This window comes from Schistocerca gregaria, chromosome 6 (genome assembly GCF_023897955.1).
Source record: "Schistocerca gregaria isolate iqSchGreg1 chromosome 6, iqSchGreg1.2, whole genome shotgun sequence".
NCBI lineage: Eukaryota > Metazoa > Arthropoda > Insecta > Orthoptera > Acrididae > Schistocerca > Schistocerca gregaria.
This window is the reverse complement of record NC_064925.1, coordinates 77,683,240-77,700,539: the sequence shown is the minus strand read 5'-3', so window position 1 is coordinate 77,700,539 and position 17,300 is coordinate 77,683,240. Positions and strand designations below refer to the sequence as shown.

Sequence of the window (17,300 nt, the reverse complement as noted above, 5' to 3'; positions counted from 1 at the left end):
ACAGGTATTTTTAAAGTGCTGAACAAAGGAGGGTGGATGGCATGCAGTGTTTTGCTGAACTGGGTCACCTTAGAGGGATCAACCTTTGCCGTTTTATTCATGCAGGTATCAATGCTGCCCCCCTTAATCACGTCCCGTCAGAGGAAGGTGCGAAAGAGGAGGGCAGGAAAACCATAAGAACTCTCTGCTGCTTAGGATCACTTACAAATTTCGTCAGATTTCATCCGACGTACAGTAGCCAGCGGTTCCATCCTGTGCATCAAAGGGAAATTTGCGGCCGCTTTGCACAACAAAGGGGTGCGATAACGTTCATCGGAGTTGCTGCCAACGATTTCCTTACAGAATGGTTGAATAGTCTGGGGTGTCAGCAGCTTCGAAGGTTGTAAAGGACTTCGTCCTGTTGCTCACGGCACTCTGAACTGTTGTTATCACCAAGAAATGTTTAGGAATTAACGCCCTGGTAAAAGGGTGGTTTCACGGACGCCCTTTATGCCACCTTTATGCTGAGGCAGCAGTGTGTGTGAAAGGTACACCCATGCTTATAACTTAAGGATAATTGCCACACAACGTGGCACTACGCAAAACTGGCGCTAATAGCATAGGCACATAGGAAACACACACGACACAGATCTGTAAGTCCACAGTATTTGTGATAAGTTGGGAAAAGCGTCTCGAAACACATGTGGTACAAAACTCCACTGTTTCCTGAGCATGTACCCCGACATCAGTATGTAACATGATTACCATGCACACGTACACAGGCTACACAACGGGTTGGCATACTCTCGATCAGGTGGTAGAGCAGCTTCTGGGGTATAGCGTCCCATTCTTGCACCAGTGCCTTTCGGACCTCCTGATGTGTCGTAGGGGTTTGAAGACGGGCAGCGATACGTCGACCGAGAGCATCCCAGACGTGCTCGATGGGGATTAGGTCTGAAGAACAGGCAGGCCACCCCATTCGCCTGATATCTTCTATTTCAAGGTACTCCTCCACGATGGCAGCTCGGTTGGGCCGTGCGTTATCATCCATCAGGAGGAAGGTGGGACCCACTGCACCCCTGAATAGGCGGACATACTGGTGCAAAATAACGTTCCGATACACCTGATCTGTTACAGTACCTCTGTCAAAGACATGCAGCGGTGTACGTGCACCTATCGTAATCCCACCGCACACCATCAAACCACGACCTCCATACCGATCCCTTTCAAGGACATTAAGGGGTTGGCATGTGATTCTGGTTCACGACCGGTGAAAACCCGGCGAGAATCACTGTTCAGACTGTACCTGGACTCGTCCGTGAACACAACATGGGACCACTGTCCCAATGACCGTGTACTGGGTTCTTGACGCCAAGCTTTACGGGCTCTCCTGTGACCAGGGGTCAGTGGAATGCACCTTGCAGGTCTCCGGGCGAATAACCCATGTCTGTTCAGTCGTCTGTAGACTGTGGGTCTGGAGACAGCTGTTCCAGTGGCTGCGGTAAGGTCCCTAGCAAGCTACCTGCAGTACTCCGTGGCCGTCTGCGGGCACTGACGGTAAGATATCGGTCTTCTTGTGGTGTTTTACACTGTGGACGTCCCGTACTGCAGCGCCTGGAGACGTTTCCTATCTGCTGGGATCGTTCCCATAATCTTAAGATCACACTGTGTGGCACACGGACGGCCCGTGCTATGATCTGCAGTGTTTGACCAGCCTCCAGTCGCCCCAGTATTCTACCCCTCATAACGTCATCAATATGTGTTCTTTGAGCCATTTTCAACACACAGTCGCGATTAGCACGTCTGAAAATGTTTGCACACTTACTTGCTGCACCGTACTCTGACATGCACCAACACACCTCTGCGTATGTGGACTGCTGGCAACCGCACCGTGCGACGACCGCAGGTCAAATGCACCGCATGTTCATACCCCGAGGTGATTTAAACCCGCAAACCGCCCACCAGAGCGTTGTTTCAACATGTATCAACATAATACTTAATATACGAGCACGAGTGTATTTACCTCGGACTCCCATAGGAAAACCGCGTTACTTCTACGCTGCCCGTCGCGGTTCTGACTTCCGTCGCAGAGGCGTCGAAAGGAAGAGCTAAATGTGTGCAAGAGGGGGTGTGGCGAACTTCCCAACGTGTGACACATCCACGGTGGCGTTGGGCAGAATTGTGACGAACTTTTGGTGCCAGTGTGACGTCATTAACCCATACTACACCTAACATCAACTCAGCCTGGCCGTTTCTCCGCCCGTATCGACAGCCAGCTGTTTGAAGACACGCTGAGGCGCAGGGAGCCACGCTTTTGCACCACCGTTAGAGTGGAAGGTTGTAGGCACCCACGGGATAAATATAAAACTCGTACGTCGCACTGGCAGACCACTACGGGCTTCCCAGTGAGTCATCCTTTACTTGCGTTTCACAGTGTAGTATCAGTCAATAAAATTTTTCTGGGTTTGTGACCGCATTATCAATATGTAAAACTACCGAATACATACTGGGATGTTTTGGAAATCAGCCTTATGAAAACACAATTGGTTTATTTTTATATCTACCCAGTCATGTTTTGACACCAATGTCTCATCTTGTGTGGGTCAAATTTTAATTTCTGTAAAGTACAATATTGCATTTTTCATAATTTAACTGCTGTAGGCCTAAGAAATAGAATATTTGCAATTTGCTTCGTTTGGTTCAGAAACTCACCTTAAAATTACATCGCTAATTGAACTGTATTATTATAGATCGATTTTAGTGCACGTTTCTTTTTTTATTTGATTCCGTATTTGTTGACAGCTGTTTCGAGGGTAGAAGTTATGTACGCTTCTCTTCTTACATTTTTCGTATTCCTGGTTGGTATCTCAATCAACGGCTATTTAGTGCATTGTTTTCACTCAGTTTTTCATAAATTCCCGCTCACTACTTCACTTCATATGCACGTACACAAAATGCGGCTAAATGTGATCTGAGCTGACGCTCCTGACAACACGCTCAGTGAGAGGTGTTATTGTCGTTGTTCACTTGTTCATCGTTGGTCCTGTGTTTGTTATGGCGGTACTTTTGACTGTGTGTGTGTGTGTGTGTGTGTGTGTGTGTGTGTGAGGGAGAGAGAGAGAGAGAGAGAGAGAGAGAGAGAGAGAGAGAGAGAGAGAGAGAGAGAGAGATTGAAAGAGGGGTGGGGAGCGAACCAAGAAAGTAGAAGTACTTTTTTCATATTTTTTAATGTTTTGTTTGTTGTGGTGAGTCACCTTTGTATAGTTCATTGAGTGTTCCAAACAGTGTTCCATTGCACAGTGTTTTATTTTCATTCTGGACTCTGTTTCCCTGTATTATTGCTTTTTGCATGTAGTAGTTCTCCTCTATCGTGAGTTGTTGATACAGACTGTTGCTTTCTCTGAGGATCTTAAGATCCCCATGTTTTTTTTTTTTTTTTTTTTGGGTGGTGGTTTTCTTGTATTAGGTGGTCTGCAAGAGAGGAGTGTGTACTATCACTTCTTAGGACTCCGAGGTGTTCGGAGTACCTCATTCGAAATTTCTGCATGTTTGGCCTATGTAGAGCAACTGGCATGAACTGCAGGTTAACTGATATATTCCAGCTTTGGAGAATTTGTCTGGAGAGGTGTTCTTTGATCTCAGATTCTTCTGTACCGTGTTATTTATACGGAATGATATTTGTAGCCCTTGTTTCTTCAGTATGTTTCCCACCCTGTGGACGTTTTTGTTACTGTGTGTTAGTATGTGCCATGCTGTACTCTTTGTAGGGTGTTCCTGGTGTCCTGTGTTGTCTGGAGCTTGTGTTCTTGGTTCTCTGTTGTGATTTGTTGATAGTTTGTTCTCTTTTTTTAAATTTTGTTGTTCAGTTTGTTCGTCATTTGTGTGTTGTACCCATTCTCTTTGACTATTTGGTGTTTTGAATTTAGTTCCTGTGTGTAGTCGAGTTTTTCCAGCGGACTTCAGCGCACACTCCGCTGTAGAGTGGAAGTCTCATTCTGGAGTTACTTGTGTTTCACAAGAACGATGTTTTCTAAATCTGTGTTGACTGTGTGTCAATAGACCGTTTTCTTATAGGTAATTCATAATGTTCCAACACAAGAAATATTCCAAAACCCTGCTGCGTATAGACGTTGATGATATGGACCTGTAATTAAGTGAAATACTTGTACTACCTTTCTGGAATATTGGTGTGACCTGTGCAGCTTTCCAGTCTTTGGATAAAGATCTTTCGTCGAGCAGACGGTTGTATATGAGTGTTAAGTATGGAGCTATTGCATCAGCATACTCTGAAAAGAACCTTATTTGTATACGGCCTGGACCAAAAGACTTGCTTTTATTAGGTTATTCAGGTTGCTCTACTACTCCGACGTCATCTGATTGTGTGTTACTCTGTTGGCAGCTGTTCCTGATTCGAATTCTGGAATATTTACTTCGTCTTTTTTGACTTGGGAATTTCGGAAGTCTTTGTTTAGTAACTCTGCCTAGTCAGCACTGTCTTCGATAGTATCTCCATTGCTACCGCTCAGAGAAGGCACTGATTGTTTCTTGCCGCTAACATATTTCACATACGACGAGAAACTCTCAGGATTTTCTGTCACGTTTCGAGACAAAGTTTCGTTGTGAATACCATACAAAATAATAAATGAAAATAACCAAAGAAAACAGGCCTTCGCATTTCAGTGTCAGGATGGAGATCAGTGGTATGGTGAAGATAGCAGCGTTCAGTTTCTGCACAAGATATTGAACGCGATACTTCGAAAGGAAGCTGTTCATCTCTCCTCAGTCCCAATAACTTGATTGCTTAATTTAACTGTCTGTCTGATCACCTTGGAGCAACAAATTTTTGCTCCCACAAAAATTCCATTTCCGAAATCGAATGCGTTGCTTTTTTTTGCATATAAGAATTAATCTGTTATCTCTGACGCACATGCTGATGCCCTGTTAGCCACATAGTTTTGCATTACATTCCACGTCTTTCACAGGAGCACTTCTGTCATCTACAAAGAGCAACAATTTTCAGGTCATATGTAGTGTTTAGTGGCAGATCGTATCAAGGAAAGAAGCGAGACCAGAACAGGACATTGTCAGAGCACCAACATTACACGAACCCAGTTAGATTCAAATCCCTCCTCTGTTTGTTGACACTTGAGCACAGACTTGTGCTTCCAAATATCCAGGTATAAAGTTAACCATTTTTCAGCTTTCTCTCTAATATCTTACTATTAAAACTTATAAAAACGTATTACATGTGTTTCACAGCCAAATGCTTTTGTGAGAGCAAAGAAAAAAAATCAGATATAAACAGTATAGATTTTCTAGCTTTTACAGGTGGCATGGTGTGTATCATTGACTTATTTCTTAGTTTCAAAGAACAAATGATAGAACTACAGAAACATGCACCAGAAATAGGACTAAAAGTGTTACTTGAAAAAACATAGTTCATGACACATGTCAGAGATGACTCCAGAATGTTAAAATTCATAACATCAGAATATATAGAACAAATTATTTAAATATCTAGGACAAAGGGCATTATGCAATAGAAAATAAAAAATAACAACAAATAGAGGATATAAAATAGAAAGAGCATTCCATGTGATAAAAAGCTATAACAATAAAAATTGTCATGAAACACAAAATTAAGACACTATTAAATAGTGCTAAGGCTTATAACATAGTACTCTGCAGAATCTGGAAAATCTTGAATATCTGGAAAAGTTGAAAGCAGAATTCGAAGGAAAATTCTGGAACATAAAAGTAATGGTGATGCTAAACACAAATTAAGATTGAAGGAGGAGGTATATTTAAAAATGGGAAAGTTTCGGATGCCGTGGAGAGAAGAATACTACAGTTTTATGTACACACATACCGAATGGTAAAAAAACATACTGCCCAAGATGATGTCGAATTAAGTAACTTACTAATCTGCTACAAAGCCAAGCCCATTTGGGTCACAGAAATTGACAAGTACATGAAAAACTGGTATTTAAACGGCTACGGTATACAACAGAACATTTTTCAGAGAAATAACACAAAAAAGATTTCTGCGTGAGCAAATTCGTTTCGCTGTATCGCCCAAAAGGATTATTTAATATAAAGAATGAAAGTGAACACCTACTGTCACCAATATATTGTTTAGTCTTGTTAGTGCGTCACACGCGAATGTAGAAACTGCATTTTCTGTGGGTAACCTTCTCGTGCAAAAGTATAACCTCACCATTCAGCTGTCAGAGAAACACCATATCAATGATGGCGTTAATTTCACGCGGAGAGGGAAGCAGAATGAGTCACACACTCGTCGCAAATCTGCGATGCCTGGTGGTGGGGAGTAATTGGTCCGACAGGCGAAGTGGCCGGTACGGCGCGGATCGTTAGCTGTTAGCGAAGTAATTGGTATCAGGCGGACGCCTGGCGTTAATTGTGTGTGAAAGTGGCCGGTGTACGTAGGGTAGGCATGGCTAATCTGGAAGGCGCAGTGCGGCCGGCACGTCACCTCTTGCCGTCTCGCTGCAGTTGTCGTGTTCAGCTATTCTGCCTGCGGAGTTAGGATACTTTGACATGCGTTCAAGTCACAGACCACCTCGTTCCAGCATTAAAAAGTAAAAAGATTGACGCAATTTTTTCTGAAAATAACTATATCAGGCCAGATTATGTGATGAAATGAAATATGATAGTCACCATTCACTCGTCATCATTTAAAATGCGACAGTTATCTCAAATCATTTCATCTAGTTTGTTAGTTTTCGTAGAATATGTTCCAGATATATAACCGTTATACGGAAAGTTCCTACAGCGTTTTTTAGTTACATACATCTGCAGACCCAAGCCACCTCGTGGTGTGCAGAGGAGGGTACTTCCTTCCGTTCCTGTTTCAGTAGAGCATGGCGGCGGGAAGAAAGATCGCTGGTAGGCATCCGTGTGGGCTCGCATCTCCCTGATGCTATATCAAACAAAACGGTTTGCTTTAGGACGTTCAAACTCCACGGTTGGCCGCGGGGCATGATGGGATCATGGGAATTAGTATATGCATTCATGGTTTGGTTTAGTGAGGAAGCCCACTTTCATCTGGATGGGTTCGTTAATAAGCAAAACTGGAGTATTTGGGGGGGGGGGGCTGAGAATCCTCAAAGGGGGTTCAAAAATGGTTCAAATGGCTCTGAGCACTATGGGACTTTACATCTGTGGTCATCAGTCCCCTGGAACTTAGAACTAATTAAACTTAACTACCCTAAGAACATCACACACATCCATGCCCGAGGCATGATTCGAACCTGCGACCGTAGCGATCACGCGGTTCCAGACTGAAGCGCCTAGAACCGCACGGCCACAACGGTCGGCCCTCAAAGGGTGACTATGTGGTGTGCAATTTCCAGTGACGGAAAAATCGGTGCGATATTCCTTGATGGCACGGTGACTACCGAACGGTACGTGAAGGTTTTGGAATATGATGTAATCTCCATTATCCAAAGTAACCCTGATTCCGACAAGATGTGGTTCATGCAAGACGGAGCTCGACACCATCGAAGCAGGAGACTGTTGATGTTCTGGACGAGCACTTTAGGGATGGCATTCTGCCTCTGGGGTACCCAGAGGCCACTGGCGTGGGCCTCGACAGGCCGCCATATTCTCCGGATTTGAACACGTGCGACTCCTTTTTGTGGGGCTATGCAAAAGTCAAGGTGTACAGCAATAGCTCCCAAACCCGTTGCTGAGCTGAAAACAGCCATTCAGGAGGTCATTGACAGCGTCGATGTTCCGACACTTCAGCGGGTCACGTAGAATTTCGCTATTCGTCTGAGCCACATCATCGCCAATGATTGAAGCCATAAAGAAATGTCACATGTATTTCCGAATATATGTAGTAACGTTTACGCGTTGAATAAAGTGTGTGCACGCCGTAGTTTTTAATTAATTTACTTTTTATCATATTGTTCAGTAAATGTCACTCTGCATTTCATGCTCTTTTCAAGGTATTTGGTGGAGAAAGGAATGTATTAGTTGAGTATTATAGGAATGCACGCTCTGAGATTTTTCAACAGTAAACCGTTCCATGATGCAACACGACTCTCTTGTAACATCTGACACTGGTGTCGGATGCGCATGTCAGTGACGCTTTCGCATCTACAAAACGAACCCAGGATGAAACTCGTTGCTCTTCTTTGGATTTATTGTGGTTCATCTATCAGTTCTGCCTCGTAAGTGTCCGAGAATAACTAGCAATACCCGAGTAACGGCCAGTCGCAGCTCCTGTAAGCTAAGTGCTTCGCCGGTGCACTAATCTTCATCAGGATTCTTATTGTAAATCTTCGACTGTCATCTGTCTGTTCTACAGTTACTTGATGTGGTCATTCCACTTAAAACCGCTCCTTACGCATGCTCCCTGTTTTACTTTTTCTGAGTAGAAATGTAGTTAGCAGCTGAAAAAAATTTGGAAATTTGTGATAGGATCTTACGGAGACCAAACTTCTGGGGTCATCGGTCCCTAAGCTTACACACTACTTAATCTAACTGAAACTAACTTACGCTAAGTACAACACACACGCACATACACAAACACACACACGCGAGCGCGCGCACACACACACACACACACACACACACACACACACACACACACACACACACACACACACACACACACACACACGCACACGCCTGAGGGAGGTTCAAAATGGTTCAAATGGCTCTGAGCACTATGGGACTTAACATCTGAGGTCATCAGTCCGCTAGAACTTAGAACTACGTAAACCTAACTAACCTAAGGACATCACACACATCCATGCCCGAGGCAGGATTCGAACCTGCTACCGTAGCAGTCGCGCGGTTCCGGACTGAAGCGCCGAGAAACGTCTCTGCCACAGTGGACGCCCCCGAGGGGGGAGTCGAACCTCCGACGGGGGGAGCGGCGTGGACCGTGGCAAGGCGCCTCAGACCACGCGGCAGTTATCAGCTGAGCTTTGCAATTTATATACAGTAGTAATATATTAGTTAATGCCTATTTATGTTAATCAAATAAAAATCAGACATTATTTGTTGTAAGAAAATGAAACGGCTACAGCCGTTATGATCTCATTTATTGTGCAGCTACCAGTTTTGGCGCTTCAATGCGCCATCTTCAGGCCCTAGCTGATACTGAAGGGGTTGCCACGAACCATTTATATAGTGCATCAGTGGCCAACGTAACTGATTTACGCAGACTACCTGTAACTGTGATGTCAGCACTCCATCCATGAACTGCTAACTGACTGGAGAAAGATTCAAAATACAACATCCAAAGAAATGTGTCAGCGAGTATTGCTGAGTGCTGACATCACAGTTACGTTGGCCATGATGCAGCATGTATATATGAATAGTGACAACCCGTACAGCATCAACTAAGATCTCATTGAAGCGCCGAAACTTGTAGCTGCACAATAAATAAGACCACAAGCACGGTTGTAGGCGTTTCATTTTCGTACAGTAGTGAATGGCTGTGGTCCCCAATACCTCCAATCAATGGGATGGACGTAAAGATATTATTTGCTCCATTTATTCTCTATACCGTGGTCAGTATTGACGGTAAAATTTGTTCAGTTTTTCTATTAAAGGTATAGTACCTTCAACTCATTAGCGATCGTATCGAATATTTATATGGGTGCGTGATAGTTTGGTCATTTTAGTGTTAGGTACAGCGAAAATACCTGACGTCATAACTGATTGACTGACAGGTATGATTTAATATTGGCGGTAAGTAGCTCTCGTCTTTATCAGCAGTCTTCAGCTTTGTTAACCCTAGGAATACCAACGCATTTTCGATAATGCGCCTTACTAACGTGAAGAACGGAGAGGTGTACGTTACGCCTACCCTAATAAAAATTTTAAAAAATTGTTCATTGTTATTGACTGGTATTAACAATATACTTTTTAAAATTGATACTGATGTATAGTAGGATCCAAAATCTGAAAATATCTTTGAGCACACTCTCAACAATACCATCTATAGCGTGTACTGCAAACGGGGCACGGGGAGGGAGGGAGGGGAAGAGAGGTAGAGGGACGAGAGGTATTTTTAGAACAAGACACAGAAATTAAAAAATACAGATCTCGCTAACCGTTGCTGACTTTTACTCACAACATCGTTTTTGAAGGGATTGTGATGTCTAAACCTGAGAATATTGAATATGACAATCATTGTGAAATATGCCATTTACTACTGGGACTTCAATTTTTGGTACAGTTTAACTGAGAAATTTAAAACATTAATATAATCTAGTACCGAGCGCGGTGGCGCAGTGGTTAGACACTGGACTTGCATTCGGGAGGACGGTGGTTCAATCCCGCGTCCGGCCATCCTGATTTAGGTTTTCCGTGATTTCCCTAAATCACTCCAGGGTTCCTCTAAAAGGACACGGCCGACTTCCTTCCCCATCCTTCCCTAATCCGATGAGACCGATGACCACGCTGTCTGGTCTCCTTCCCCAAACAACCAACCATAATCTAGTAGAAAAATTCATTTAAAAAGGCAACATTTTAAAATATGAAATACGTCAGTGGATTACACCATTCTGAAAAGGTGGCCGTGAAGTACCCCTTCCTCCCCCTCCACGACCTTGATAATTCGAGGGTTAAATTAGTCGCAACGCAACTCGTCAGAGTGTATGGCTGTCTTAGTCACCACTAACGGAAAAGGAAATCTGTTGTGTACTTTGTCGTTTCGAATACAGAAATACGTTTCTCAATTTTTTATCGCTGGTGTGACTTCACTGCTAAAACTTGCTTTCGCCGCTTCTTTTCGGGCACTCTGCGGTCTTTTGTGTGACGGTGTTCACTTTTGTGTTGCAGGAGAACTACAACGCGCTGCACATCGCCGCCATGTACTCGCGGGAGGACATCGTGAAGTGGCTGCTGGCCAAGAAGGGCACGGACGTCTACGCCACCGGAGGGGTGAGTGCCTGCCTACTCACTACACGCCAAATTGTTTCTTAAATTTCAGATTCGTCAGTTATTTGTCACTGACTGCGAGCTGATTTCAAATTTACGGAAGGTAAACTGCAAGTACGGTAACAACAGGTTATTACCAGTAGCTGAGGGGAGAGAGCTTAATAGAGTAGCAGCAGTAGCTCCCAGCGTCCAAACGAGGCCTTCGGTACGTGCAGCTATTAGTACACGTAAGGTTATCCTGATGGATTATTGATAACAAATACGAATGACAGTGTGCTGAGTCAATATTTGGTACCCTCTCAACATGGGAAATAGTTTTGAGATACACGGCAAATAGTTGTGGGTAGACTTGCTACTAGTCAATATCCGTTACATTTTCTCTCTTACTGTAAACTGATTTTGAACTGATGCCTCAGTGTGGAGTGGGAAGACGCTTGTTTAGTGGGTAAAGACATATTTTGCTACGAGAAGAGGGTGTGGGGGGACGGGGGAGGAGGGACGGCTGTTGCAGCCAACTACCTCTCCTGGCAGCATATCGTACAGTAATCCATTTGAGGCGGTGAGAATCACAAGGGCCCAAAGCACATCACCGCCGGTTGTGAAAAAGTGGCATTTATTCATGATTCTGAAATCTATTGGTCTCATGGTGCGTCAGGTTTGTCTGTGCTGTAGATGCACATTGTATACATGAAAATTCACGAAAAGCTGTGTCAGTGGTTTCACTGATACTTAAAAGTGGAATCGACGACTGGGTGCTTGAGGCTCTTATAGATCTCACCGCCTCATTTGTATTCTAGTCACGTGACCATGTTGGTAGACATTACTACTTGAGTTTAATCATTTCCACAAACGGCAGTTTGTGTCTAGAGTTGGTTGCTTCCTGTGCGGGAATCGGCTTTCGTGTGCAGTGGAATCACGGACTATGTTGACCGAGCGAGGTCGTACAGTGGCTAGCACTTTGGACTCGCATTCTGGAGGACGACGGTTCAAACCCGACTCCGGCCATCCGTGATTTCCCTAGATCGTTTCAGGCAAATGCCAGGATGGTTCATTTGAAAGAGCACGGCCGATTTCCTTCCCCATCCTTCCCTAATCCGAGCGTGTGCTCAGTCTCTAATGACTTCGCTGTCGACGGGACTTTAAAACTAATCTCCTCCTCTTCGTCCTCGTCCATAACGCTCTCCCACCGAGTATATGATCTCGGACTATGTTGAATCAATTTTAAATCCTAACAGAAAAGCAAGTCGTGAGGATGCGTCGCGAGTAGTGCGTCGGTAGCTAAATTGGCAGAGCACTTACTCTCGAAAGGCGAAGGTCCCGAGTTCCAGTCTCGGTCCGGTATATAGCTTTAATCTGCCGGGAAGTTCCATATCATCGCACAGTCCGCTGCAAGGTATCGTTCTGGGAACATGAAAGTAAGTTATATTGAAAAGTTGGCCACAAAGGAACTAGGGTCTCCAAAAAAAGATCCTTTGACTGTGGAGCGACCAAATAAGCGTGACTACAGCCGAACATAACGAGGGAATATACTGTTAGCGCAAGTTGTGTCATTCCTGTGTTGTGGGGGAATATCTGCTTTTCACCCTGGGAGTAAATTTATCAGATGAATTCGCAATTGCGAGTAATGACTACCATCGACTGTAGAATGGAATGACGACAGTGAAAATTTGTGCTGCACCGGAACTCGATCCCTGATCTCCCTCTTTTCGCGAACGGTTGCCTTATCATTCGGTCATCCGTGCACGACTCACGGCCAGACACAAACTTCAATATGTCGACAGCCATGCGTCTACGAGTAAATTCGTGAACAAATACATTTATTGGGGACCTTCTACATTTGTCCAAAAGACTGTAAAAGCACGAAAACTCCCACTTAGAGAGAAATGGGAAATGGAGAGCTGTGAAAGCTTACACGTTATTTGGTTATTGCCCTAAATTACGTAAAAAACAACAAAATTCCACAAAAACAATTTTCTTTTGTCAGATATCTTATTATTATTATTATTATTATTATTATTATTATTGTTATTATTGCCAGTGTTTGTAGTTGTATAGACTTGTTGATAAGCGGACTTGTTGCTAAGCGGACTTGTTGATAAGCGGACTTGTTGATAAGCAGACTTGTTGATAAGCAGACTTGTTGATAAGCAGACTTGTTGATAAGCAGACTTGTTGATAAGCAGACTTGTTGATAAGCAGACTTGTTGATAAGCAGACTTGTTGATAAGCAGACTTGTTGATAAGCAGACTTGTTGATAAGCAGACTTGTTGATAAGCAGACTTGTTGATAAGCAGACTTGTTGATAAGCAGACTTGTTGATAAGCAGACTTGTTGATAAGCAGACTTGTTGATAAGCAGACTTGTTGATAAGCAGACTTGTTGATAAGCAGACTTGTTGATAAGCAGACTTGTTGATAAGCAGACTTGTTGATAAGCAGACTTGTTGATAAGCAGACTTGTTGATAAGCAGACTTGTTGATAAGCAGACTTGTTGATAAGCAGACTTGTTGATAAGCAGACTTGTTGATAAGCAGACTTGTTGATAAGCAGACTTGTTGATAAGCAGACTTGTTGATAAGCAGACTTGTTGATAAGCAGACTTGTTGATAAGCAGACTTGTTGATAAGCAGACTTGTTGATAAGCAGACTTGTTGATAAGCAGACTTGTTGATAAGCAGACTTGTTGATAAGCAGACTTGTTGATAAGCAGACTTGTTGATAAGCAGACTTGTTGATAAGCAGACTTGTTGATAAGCAGACTTGTTGATAAGCAGACTTGTTGATAAGCAGACTTGTTGATAAGCAGACTTGTTGATAAGCAGACTTGTTGATAAGCAGACTTGTTGATAAGCAGACTTGTTGATAAGCAGACTTGTTGATAAGCAGACTTGTTGATAAGCAGACTTGTTGATAAGCAGACTTGTTGATAAGCAGACTTGTTGATAAGCAGACTTGTTGATAAGCAGACTTGTTGATAAGCAGACTTGTTGATAAGCAGACTTGTTGATAAGCAGACTTGTTGATAAGCAGACTTGTTGATAAGCAGACTTGTTGATAAGCAGACTTGTTGATAAGCAGACTTGTTGATAAGCAGACTTGTTGATAAGCAGACTTGTTGATAAGCAGACTTGTTGATAAGCAGACTTGTTGATAAGCAGACTTGTTGATAAGCAGACTTGTTGATAAGCAGACTTGTTGATAAGCAGACTTGTTGATAAGCAGACTTGTTGATAAGCAGACTTGTTGATAAGCAGACTTGTTGATAAGCAGACTTGTTGATAAGCAGACTTGTTGATAAGCAGACTTGTTGATAAGCAGACTTGTTGATAAGCAGACTTGTTGATAAGCAGACTTGTTGATAAGCAGACTTGTTGATAAGCAGACTTGTTGATAAGCAGACTTGTTGATAAGCAGACTTGTTGATAAGCAGACTTGTTGATAAGCAGACTTGTTGATAAGCAGACTTGTTGATAAGCAGACTTGTTGATAAGCAGACTTGTTGATAAGCAGACTTGTTGATAAGCAGACTTGTTGATAAGCAGACTTGTTGATAAGCAGACTTGTTGATAAGCAGACTTGTTGATAAGCAGACTTGTTGATAAGCAGACTTGTTGATAAGCAGACTTGTTGATAAGCAGACTTGTTGATAAGCAGACTTGTTGATAAGCAGACTTGTTGATAAGCAGACTTGTTGATAAGCAGACTTGTTGATAAGCAGACTTGTTGATAAGCAGACTTGTTGATAAGCAGACTTGTTGATAAGCAGACTTGTTGATAAGCAGACTTGTTGATAAGCAGACTTGTTGATAAGCAGACTTGTTGATAAGCAGACTTGTTGATAAGCAGACTTGTTGATAAGCAGACTTGTTGATAAGCAGACTTGTTGATAAGCAGACTTGTTGATAAGCAGACTTGTTGATAAGCAGACTTGTTGATAAGCAGACTTGTTGATAAGCAGACTTGTTGATAAGCAGACTTGTTGATAAGCAGACTTGTTTATAAATAACTCATCTGCTACCAGTCACAATTTTCTTTATTTTATTTTTGTCATGACGCGTTTTGGTAAATGATTCCCAGTTTGGAGTGCGGATTTTGTGTTTGTTGTGTCATTCCTATGTGATGCTGCCGGCGTGTGAGATTCTTTTTCATTTCGTATGCTTTAATGGAATATATAAGAAAACACACTATAATGTAATAAAATATAATTTTTTATTTGTTTTGTTGCTATTAGTATAATGTAATAAAATAAAGTATGAGCTGTGACTTATATACAAAAAGAAACACACATTAATGCAATGGCTCAGCATAAAAGAGAAATAACTAATGTAGGAATATTATTAACAGTGTAATAAGTTGTTTAACTTAGCCCGACGTGTATAAGCACTCAGTAAACTTGCTCAGTTCTCAGGGTAGTTACGTAATCGTCAACACATCGTGGTTTCGTTTCGATTCCCCAATATAAGATAACAAGAGTAGCATCTACAAATGAAATGGTTCAAATGGCTCTGAGCACTATGGGACTTAACTTCTGAGGTCATCAGTCCCCTAGAACTTAGAACTACTTAAACCTAACTAACCTAAGAACATCACACACATCCATGCCCGAGGCAGGATTCGAACCTGAGACCGTAGCGGTCACGTGGTTCCAAACTGAAGCGCTTAGAACCGCACGGCCACACCGGCCGGCTACAAATGAAATCCTATAATGAAACTGGTATCCTGTGACCAGACCTTTTCAGCCTGGGACGTTATCTCGTTATATAAAGAAAAAATGTAAATAAAATCGTTAAATTATTAGTAGCTGCCTCTGGTCTCGTGGGATCTGAAATAAAGTTAGTTGTCCTAACCGCCATCACGTCTCGTAGACGAGCTAAAAGAAAAATGTTAAAGATTTTCTATGATGGCGCCTAACAATGAAAATTCTTTGTTAAGGCCCGTATTTAATTAAGAGAATAAAGGTATCAGATTTACAATAGATTGACCACTGACACAAATTCTTTTGACAAAACAATCATTATATTTTTTGGGTTTTAAGTACAACTTACATTATCAGCTGGTACAGCAAGATGAGCTTTGCACAAGAACGTCCTCTTAGGTCCGATTTCAAGCAGGTAAAATAAGCGAATGACAAAGGAAAGATATTTCATGCATAGAAGCGCAAGAGTCCATGGAATAACATGTCCATTGTAGTTGTATCTCTTCTTCTTTGGCGTACGTGTCGAGTATTTATGAAATTTGTCGTAATATTTATTTTACATTCTTTTTAAACCCAAGTCCAGCCAGGAGAAACAGTGCAACACAAAAAAACGTACTTGAAAATGGGAATCATTTCCCGAAACCCGTTGTGCGAAAAATAAAATAAAGAAAATTGTGACTAGTAGCAGATGAGTTATTTGTAAACAAACCTATTGTCTTCACAGTCGCAGGCTTTCAGAACCATTTATAACGGATCAAATCAGTATAACTGTTATATAGAGGATGCTACTAATTTCACTCTCTCAAATTTATCTGGATCTAAAAATTCCTGAATATCCTAAGCGTAGACTCACGAGCCGGCGCTGGCTGTTGTATAGTGTTGCAGATGACTGATAGTTGCAGTTACGGTGTAACGTGAACATTTTCTCGAGCACACCAGGTAAAGGCAAGCCGGTGGCTGCTGGCGCGTGCAGCAGTGCTGAGCCTCGGCTTGCAGACGGACGACGGCGTGTGACGTCACCGCCCACTGTGTGTTGCAGCCCCGCCAGCAGACGGCGGTGCACCTGGTCGCCATGCGCCAGACGGGCACAGCCACCAGCATCCTCCGGCTCCTGCTCTCCGTCGCCGGCAAGGACATCCGCCTCATGCCCGACGGGGTACGTAGCCAGCTCTGCGTGCCTTAGCTTCGATGCCGGCGAGCGCCAACTCGCAGTCTCACGTTCCCTTGCGTTTTACTATTACATGTGAAACAATAGAGCCAAGAACACTATGGCTTTCAGGCTGCCAAGTCGAAGGGAAAAGACGGCGAGGGCATAGGCTATTTTCCTATGGTAAAGATATGGTTCGGATTGTTGTTATTCTGTTTCATTATAACATTTAAATTCAATTTACGGTCTATGTTCTCACAAAATGTGTTTTTTTGTAATGAAAGCTTAAAAATCATTAAATATCAAGATCTGTTCACGCGATCGAAAACGCTCTGTTATTGCTTGATGCTCTGGTGACGTTACAGGCTAGGAGTAAGACGAAGCTACGAGGTGCGACAATAAAGTAATGAGACTGATGTGAAAAAAAAAAGTTGCTTACCGTTTTAGTCAAGTTTAGTGTTGTGTCCTTCAGAGTAGTTCCCTTCTGATTGCACACACTTTTTCCAGCACTTCTGCCACTGATGGTAACATTTCTGCAACGCATCTTCTGTAATATC

The 17,300-nt window shown here is 42.8% G+C and overlaps 1 protein-coding gene across 1 annotated transcript in view; it reads left to right on the top strand.

The window, feature by feature from the left end:
• The window catches only part of LOC126278231 (serine/threonine-protein phosphatase 6 regulatory ankyrin repeat subunit A), a 944,107-nt gene that overhangs the window by 450,606 nt on the left and 476,201 nt on the right, over positions 1–17,300 (top strand). The window contains exons 3-4 of the mRNA XM_049978210.1: positions 10,801–10,902; positions 16,636–16,752. Coding sequence (XP_049834167.1) covers positions 10,801–10,902; positions 16,636–16,752 — 219 coding nt within the window. The remainder of the gene's footprint in view (positions 1–10,800; positions 10,903–16,635; positions 16,753–17,300) is intronic.